The sequence below is a fragment of the Setaria viridis genome, chromosome 4 (assembly GCF_005286985.2).
Source record: "Setaria viridis chromosome 4, Setaria_viridis_v4.0, whole genome shotgun sequence".
Lineage (NCBI taxonomy): Eukaryota > Viridiplantae > Streptophyta > Magnoliopsida > Poales > Poaceae > Setaria > Setaria viridis.
In genome coordinates this window covers 14547207-14556459 of record NC_048266.2, presented here as the reverse complement: position 1 = coordinate 14556459, position 9253 = coordinate 14547207, and the positions used below count along the sequence as shown (strand labels likewise).

Sequence of the window (9253 nt, the reverse complement as noted above, 5' to 3'; positions counted from 1 at the left end):
CCTGAGAAGTCTCATGGTGCCAAGGTATGTAGCCGTGTACTCGATTGTAGCTGATAGACTTGATCGTGCAATCTTGTCATTACTTTGTCGTGTTCAAAAGGCTGTCGATGTGGCAATTGGTGATGATGAGGCTGCTTCTGGAGAAGTAGTCGTGACTGACATGGGCGTTGGTATCACGTCTGTTGAGTAGGTGCCGGAGGAGGTGCCACCAGCGGATGCTGAAGTAGCCCCCGAGCTGACCGCACAGGCTCCGTCAGCTAACGCTCTGCCGGCTGCTGACCAGGCAATCCTGGGATTGCCTGCGGGAGTAGCGAAGAAGGTGTCGCCAGTAGTTGTTATTGGCTCTTTGTTGTCCAATGTGATTGCCAGTGGTAAGCTTTCTCTCGCGACTAGCTGTGTTAGTCTGAAATGTATTGTGGTCTTGACTTCGTGTTTCCCAGTTCTTGGCGAGAAGACGGTGCCAGCGGCTGCTCTTGCGACGCCGAATACTCGGCCACATGTTGCCGAGAAGAAACGTGTGCGGTTTCCACCACGCTCAACTCGGTGAGCTTGTTTGTCCTTGGTGACCCTTCCCTCCCGAGTATATAAGGGCGGGCATGGACCCCCTCAAAAACAACTCCCTGAACTCACCCGAGTTCAATACAATCAATACACAGGACATAGGGTATTATGTGATCTAGCGGCCTGAACCTGTCTAAATCGTGTTTCTTCCATCACCATTAACTCCTTGATTCTCGACGGCCCTTACCGCACAAAAGACCACCTAGGGTACCCCCTAGGCGGGTTGCCGGTCTAAAACACCGACACCTTGGGAGCCTAAGGATCAGCTTGGTCATCAACAGGCTCGCCGGCCATCTGGTCGAAGTTGAGGCAACAACGAGCACTAATGACGGTTGTTGATTGTTGGTCCCACTGGGCGTGCCAAGAGCGTGTTGATGCAAAAACTAGACTTCAGACTTTTGCGTTGAACAACACGGAGGACCTGAAGATCTCGCGAGTGGTGCAAGGTGTGCTAGTCAATTTGACCTGAAAATTGACAAGGTAAACATTAAATTCCTGAGCCGATAAGCGGTGAAGCCTTTCAAACTCATGGGTAGGCGTTCTTGGAATAAACACCACAATAAATAGATATTCAATGTAATCATGCGGTGTAAATAAATGAAGCATTAATGGCATGTGCCATCCGCTATATGAGCCGACGGGCTAAGATAAAGCTTTTGAAGCCATAAAGGAGCCCTTGTTCACCATGAGCGCATTAGATAAACTAACAGAGCTAGTCAATGTCTTGATAAGTGTATTGAACTTAGACAAGGTAACATGAATGAGAGGGTATTGATATCAATCTATTAATCTAAGAGATTAGAACACACCAAACAAGGACTTCTTGCCTACCGCTTACAAGCTAAAAAGCTAACAAATCTAATTAATGTCATGGTAAGTGCATTGAACTTAGACAAGGTAACACGAATGAGAGGACATCAACTTCAGCTCATTAAATTAACAGACAAGCTTGCGGCAGCAAGGCCTCATACGCGCACTTATCGGCTCGATGATGTCATCACGCTTTTGTGAGATATGGATGATACCCAGGCGATGCATCGGCTCTCAACAGTAGCGTTCTGATGTTAGGGATCCGACAGCTAGCAATACGAGGGGCAGGAGTAAAGATCTATCGGACCTAGCATATGTAAAGCAATAAAAAGAATGCAAGATCTAACCAGCTGATACGATCAGATAACTGGTGAACACTTAAACAAGGTCAAGGAGCCAATGAAGATAACCTAACGATATCTAAGCCGTTCAATAACTGTGAGCGCTTGATATAAATAAGAGATCAATACGATGCAACTTAATAAAACCAAACAACTCGATAACTGTGAGCAATGTCAAAGACAAACGGAATATTGGACAAACCCTATAAAGTTATACTTGCAATCTAACATAACTCGATAACTAGCCACACAACCGTATATCATAATATAAGACTTAACTTAGAAAGTTCTGATAGAGGTCGTAATGACCAGGTGACGGTACTTACAAGGTCGCCTGAGATCGAAGCTGATGCAATCGTGCACGCAAGAAAGAACTTGTCAAAACTACTCTACTCCTACTCCTAGAATTTTGGCGGCGTGACGCCGAAAGGTTGTATTAAGTGATTGATGATTATTCATTACAAGGCTCATGTGTTTATATTTATACCCTGGAGCAACCTAAAATCCTAGTCGATCATGACGTGAACTGTTACAACTAATTAAAAACTACTAAATTTACACCTCCACGTTTTTTCTTTTTGGGTGGAGTCAATTTCAATCTGGATCGGACCTCCACCGGTCTTCTATTGGCTTCTGGAACCCTGGTCACCTGCGGCTAGTCTTGGTCAATGCGAAATAGTCACTGGGCTCCTTCTCTCTCCTTCATCGGCTGTCAGGATCTTATCCTCTTCGGTTCACTTTGGTCAAAAATTGGTGTCAACAGCATGCAAACAGGTGACGCAGCGGCTGACATGGAGCGGCGTAGTGCTCGGCAAAGCCAGCGCAGGTAAGGACCCGGGGTGCGCTCAGCTGGGGCGGCCAAGGCAGCACTTCTCTCGCTTAGACACTATTCAAATCCCTTCAATTGTTAGCTGTTTTGTTGGTTATTAACCAAGCACATTTTGATTAATCTTGACAAAAAGATTTTACCTGTAAGCAAATCGACGAAAACAAGCAAGAAAGTGAAATAACACGATCTTAAAATGACTAATCACCACAGTCGAGAAGAAAAAAATAGATGTCACGGATTAGTAAAAGAACTTGTCGCTACGCTACAATTACATATGTTTATCACTGCAAAACTATAACTAAACAAACCCGTGTGTCTAATACGGTAACTACTGAGTTAATATGAAAAAGGGGTGAGGTAGTGTTAAGGGCAAACAGGGGATGCCAGCAACGTGTGGTTAAGGCCCGACATGTTACAAGGCCCGACACGATCTAAAATTGGTGACGCGACATCTTGTTATGATGTGTGGTTAAGGCCCGACACGACGTAAAATTGGTGACGCGACATCTTGTTATGACGATACAGAATGATCCGCGAGACTTCTGGAGCTTGGACCTGATGCAAAAGAAAACTTTCGTCTTTAGTTTTCCAATGCATCAGAGAATGCCTCGTTTCAAAGTCATATGAAAAAAATATTATCGTTTTGGTACAAGGTAGTCGGCTGAATCAAACCTAAGGCAAAAATCAAGTTCGTAACAACTTAAAACTTTTGTGAGGGGAACCGCTCATGTGTATCCACGTGTTGTCTCTTCATATACCAAACCTTGACCATATGAAAAACTTGTGATGTAGAACAGTACCGGCGTATTCTCGAACCACTACTACAGGCATTCAACACGCGGCCGATACGGCACAGGAATTATTGAACAGCCCAAAGCGAAAAATATATTTTTGCAGAAGGTTCATCTTATTTCTAGTTGGAACCATATCGAACAGAACAAAATACATCCAACACACGTCGCTCTTCGCTTATTTCTCCAACCTACAACCATCGATCTCAGCAACTGGCCGGGACGAACCCGATCTTCTCCGCAGCGACATCGTAGATCACCTCGGCCGACCGCTGCTGCGTGTTGCCGACGATGTTGAACGGCATCGTCGGAGGCCTCGCCGCGAACGCGAGGCACCCGATCGCCGTCGCCTCGTCCGGGAACAGCAGGACCCCGAAGAAGTCGAGGTCGAACACGGCGCCGTCGCTGAACTTGAACGAGACGGCCGGTATGAAGATCGCCCTCTGGCCCGTGAAGTCGTAGCAGGTGTCGAGGATGTCCGTCGGCGGCGCCGGCTTGTACTGCTTCATGGTGAACTTGAACCGGTCCCGGAGCAGGGCGTACGCCTGCTCCGGGAGGTAGGTGAGGATCGTGCCAGAGTCGAGAAGCGTTCCCGCGCTCGTGAACACTGTTGGCGGTACCGGCAGGACGTACCCGCCGATGTCGATGGAGACGAGCTCGACGAAGTAGAAGGACGGGTAGTCCGGCTTCTGCACCATCGCCGTGTATGCGGCCTTGTCGGACACCGGCGTCGAGCCGATGGTGAGGTACCCCTGCGTGCCGTTGTGCGACGGCAGGCAGTACGAGAAGGTGGCGCCCAGCGACGGGGCGGCCTGCGAGGACAGGGAGAACTGGCCGCGGCCGAGGCCGATCAGCCCGTCGACGTCGCCGAACGGGCCGAGGTTGTTCTCGCCGCAGCCGAACACGAAGCTGTGGAGAGCGCTCGAGGACGTGAGCGACAGTGTCTCGTGGGATAGGACCCCGGAGGTGGACGAGCCGTCGCCGTACTCGACCTTGTAGGTACAGGTGCCGTTACTGTCGCACTGCCCGCCGGCGGCCTTGCACTCCGGGTGGCCGCAGGGGACGGCGGCGTAGGTGGAGGACTTGGCCGGGTCGAAGATGGGATCGTGCTGCTTGTAGCAGTGCCCGGAGCACGGTTGGCACTGGATCCACGACACGTCGCTTCCGGTGTCGAACACGACAGCGTACGCCCGGGCCGGCGTTCCAAAGCCGACGGTGACCACGAACTCCAGCGTGTCGAGGTACGCCCCGGAGCTGTCCGGGATCGTCACGGCCGGCGGCTCTGCTGGCGGCGCTACCGGAGAAACTGAGATTGGAGGAAATGGAATCCCGGGAAAGGGCGGACGTGCCGACGGAGCTGGAGGAAATTGAAACGGAATTCCGGGAAAGGGGCGTGCCGACGGAGCTGGAGCAAGTGGAATCCCGGGGAAGAAATGATGTGATCGCGGAGCTTGAGCAGATGGAGTATCAGGGATGGGGCCTGCCGACGGAGCTGGAGGAAATGGAAATGGAATCCCGGGGAAGGGGCGCGCCGACGGAGCTGGAGGAAATGGAAATGGAATCCCGGGAAAGGGGCGTGCCGACGGAGCTGGAGCAAGTGGAATCCCGGGGAAGAAGGATCGTGGAGCTTGAGCAGATGAAGTATCAGGGATGGGGCGCGCCGATGGAGCTGGAGGAAATGGAAATGGAATCCCGGGGAAGGGGCGCGCCGACGGAGCTGGAGGAAATGGAAATGGAATCCCGGGAAAGGGGCGTGCCGACGGAGCTGGAGCAAGTGGAATCCCGGGGAAGAAGGATCGCGGAGCTTGAGCAGATGAAGTATCAGGGATGGGGCGCGCCGACGGAGCTGGAGGAAATGGAAATGGAATCCCGGGGAAGGGGCGCGCCGACGGAGCTGGAGGAAATGGAAATGGAATCCCGGGGAAGGGGCGTGCCGATGGAGCTGGAGGAAATGGAAATAGCGGCGTCCTGGGGATGGGGACTGCCAACGCAGATGGTGGCGCAGATGGTGGCGCAGATGAGCCGGAGGACCTCTGGAGCAGAGTGCTCAGCCGGTTTATGTCGTGGTTGATAACGTGACGCCCGGTTGACTCGCCGGCGCCGCAGCATTTTGGTATGGCGCAACTAGCAGGGATCGTGAGCTTGTTGCCAGAAGTTGTCACTGCGCAACATTCGAATACAGTAGAGAGAGTCAGGTGGCGGTGTCCCCAATTGCCATGTATGAAAAATTATCTATCACTTATATTCAAAACTGCAAACCTAAGACGATAGTTGCATATAAATTGTTGAAAACGGTGATGAACGAATTTGAATTATAGGATCCGTGCAATGATTACAGTAAAAAAATTTAGAATTATGACAAGAGATATTATTGATCGTCACCCTAATTCGTCAACCCAAATGCCCGTTCTACTCCCTGCTGCAGATAGAATCGGAGCTCGATCCGCGGCCTTCCTTATGTCCCTGCAACAAATCAACGCAAGATCCGCCCACAATAACAGCTGCATCCACCATGTAGCTGCAGTCACGGAGGAATCCCTAGAAACCCCGCAATGGATGGTGGGTGTCGAGGAGGAAGGGGGCTGTTGGGGGAGCCGACGAGGAGGTGTGCAACGATGAACTTGATGACGCGTACCAGTTGGGCGGTATGGTTTTTAGGTTAACGTCCGCGATCAGAACCGCAGAGCTGTGGTTGATGAAGGAGTCGATTTTGCTCAAGATTCGAAGGTGGGTAGGGGTGCCGACTTCTTCTTTGCCTCTGATTTGGAGGAAGAAGTCAACAATGACTTCAATGACGGCTCTTTCGCACAACCCCCCCCCCACCCCAAGGACCCAGGTGCCAACGATGCCCCTGCATCTCCTTCCCTGGCCAAGCTCGTGACTACAATCCCTTGTCTACTCCACAGCAGTCAGGTGCTGCTTGCGCTCCCTTCATGGCACCACCATACTCAGATGGTCTGGAAGCTGTTTCGTGGCACGACATTGACAGCCACTCTCAGCCGCCGGAAAAGGAAGCATACTGTGTTCAATTTAATTTGGGCGCTGGATGGTGTGGTGGTAAAAAAACGCTGATCTTGGTGCCGTAATTATTTGAGTTTTTTAATGCTGTGGGCTGTCGGTGCTGTCTTGAATTTTTTGGCGCTAATGAAAATCGTGGCGGTTAAATTTTCGGTGTTGATTGCATGTGCATTTAGCGGGCGCGCCAGCATAATCTGGCGGCAACGACAGTTAGCCTATGGAAGATGTAGAAAGGTACATGTGTGTGGCGAGCAGGACGGCAGGTGCTGTTGATGCACAGATGCAAATTGGACTTTTTACATAATTCCTTAATCTTACCTAAATTCTGTAAATATAGCTGGGTACTATTTATAATCAAAATTAAGGACCCTTTAGTGGCTTGTTCAACATATTTTACAAGGAATATATTCGGTAGAAACTACGTGGAATTATGAAACCATATGGCAAAGCGTTCGTAAAAGTTTTTCTAGAAGTGCTTATAAATTATGCAGATTTCTTAGATAGAATTCATACATCATATGGAACTGATAAATTGATAAACCATGATATATTAGATAAACATGCATGATTTCTATATAAACATTACTTAATTTGTAACTCTAAAATCAATATGTTCAAAGGTGAACATGTAAAATCATGATGAACATATTTTTTTCCTTTATGTTCTGCCAATTATTTCATATCATACAAATAGAGTTTTCGATATGAATTGTTGGTATGATTATGTGATATCTTCACTCTACAACGATATTATTTAAAGTCTTGAATATATACATCAGATATCTTGTGTAGTTTTTTTATATCATTCAACCGCAATGGTGTTTAAAACTTGTCCTACTTGACCGGGAGAGTAAGGTTCATCAAGCTGCCAATGCTATGGCGTGGCTCAACCTCAATTCTCAGATCCGCACCCAAAAAGATTGAGATTGAGCCGTGTCACCTCAGCCTCGGATGATATCTGTCGCAGCTGCTCACCCTATGGCGTTTGGTCGGACTGGAATATCTTTTCTCGCCTCAGCTCAAACAAAAAACCGAACTATTTTTTTGAGTAAAATATACATGTGGTTTCTGAACTTGTCATTAAACCCTCAAAATGTATTTTCAGGTTCATGAACTTGTCTCAGATGCTATCGGGGTCCATAGACTCTTAAAACATATTTTTAGGTCCCCAACAGGTGTCATCCGAGTCCTTAAACTCTCAAAGTGCATTTAAGATCCCCAATCAAGCACCAAGCAATACATGTGCGATCACTAGTATAAGGTGGTTGTGACGGCAACAAGCGAGGAGGAAGCGTTGACATCAGCAACATGTGACAAGTTTTAAGATTTGAAAATGTATTTTCGGAGTCTAGGGACTCCGATGAAAACCCGATGACAAGTTTGGGGACCTAAATATACATTTTTGAGAGTTTATGAAACCAGATGACACCACGGGACAAGTTTGGAAACGTGAAAATGCATTTTGAGAGTTTAGGGATCCGGATGATACAATAAGACAAGTTCAGGGACCATCGGTGTATTTTATTTTATTTTTCTCTGCTGGGCTTGGTAGGGAGTCATGCGTAGCGCTGACATACTGCTAGTGTGCTACACGCTTTAGAGTTTGCCAATTCCCGCAGTACTGAACTAGAATGAAGATGTCATTCGTTCCCTAAAATACATTTGCATGTGCGGTCTCTGAACTTGTCTCGAGGTGTCATTCCGGTCCCTGAACTTATCTCGAGGTGTCATTCAGGTCTCTAAACTCTTAAAATGCATTTGCATATCCCTAAACTTGTCACAATGTGGCATCCGGGTCCCGAAACTCTCAAAATGCATATTTAGTTACCTAAACTTGTCCTTGAGTGTAATCCAGATCCCTAAACTCTCAAAATATATTTTCAAACCTCAAAACTTGTCACCTATGCTGATGATAGTTCTTCCTTCTTTCTCACTACCTTCTCAACCCACCTTATGCCAACGATCATGCATGTGTTGCTTGATGCTTGATTGGGGAGGACAGAGGCTTGCCGAGAATACTTAAAATATATTTTTAGAGTTTAGGGACTCGAATGACACCTTGGGATAAGTTAGGGAACCTGAAATTGCGTTATGAGAGTTGAAGGAGTCGGATGACACCCTGAAACAAGTTTGTGGATTTGAAAATGTATTTTGACAGTTTAAAGACTAGATGACACCCTATTACAAGTTTAGAAACCGGCCGTACATTTTACTTGTTCAGGAAGATGCAGGGTTCGTAATCCGTACCGGACTTCTTCGTGGGAGGGCAGTCGACGTGAGCCTTGGAGCTGAGCAGCTCGTCCAAGCTGACGGAGAGATAGCGCCGCTTCGCCGCGAGAGAAGCGACGCAGAGAAGGCAGAGCACCAGCAGGCGCACGAGCGACCGGTGCGACGCCATTGCGGGCGGGCGTGGCTGGAGCTGATGGTGGATTATTGCTCTCGTGATCCGGCCGGTCCTTAAAAGGCCCGTCTCGCAGGACTAGTACTTTGGAGCGGCCGATGGAGCAGACAATCGACCGAGGAAACCAAGAACGTGCGTGTTGCCAGTAACGAGATATCTGCATGTCGATCGCCACGACGTCGGCAACCAGTTGAACACGACGATGCAAGCGATGCAGACGGTAAAGGACATTCTTTGGTTCTTGTTTTCTTCATGAAGTTGGCGCAATGCACTAGGAAAGCTACAGTGTGCAAGATGGACATGACCGTTAGTTTTGTAGGAAGGGATGTGACGCATAGCAGGAAGATTTCAGGAAGTTAAAAGATCAATATATATACTGAAGCGTATCACACTTAGCTCAGCTTAATTAGCTACGTGCAGAAAGCACCGAAACAACACTTTGGGTGTATCACAATTAAGCTAAGAGCACTAGCCCATCAAGCTGTGCATTTGCACGGGCTAT

The 9253-nt window shown here is 48.4% G+C and overlaps 1 protein-coding gene across 1 annotated transcript; it reads right to left on the bottom strand.

The window, feature by feature from the left end:
- Positions 1-3400: 3400 nt before the first annotated feature.
- Positions 3401-8748, bottom strand: LOC117853466 (uncharacterized). Its single transcript, XM_072293422.1, has 2 exons — positions 8598-8748; positions 3401-5535 (listed from the first exon to the last, which is right to left on the bottom strand). The coding sequence occupies exons 1-2, from the start codon at positions 8746-8748 to the stop codon at positions 3539-3541; spliced, it is 2148 nt and encodes a 715-aa protein (XP_072149523.1). The 3' UTR covers positions 3401-3538.
- Between the last annotated feature and the right edge of the window lie 505 nt (positions 8749-9253).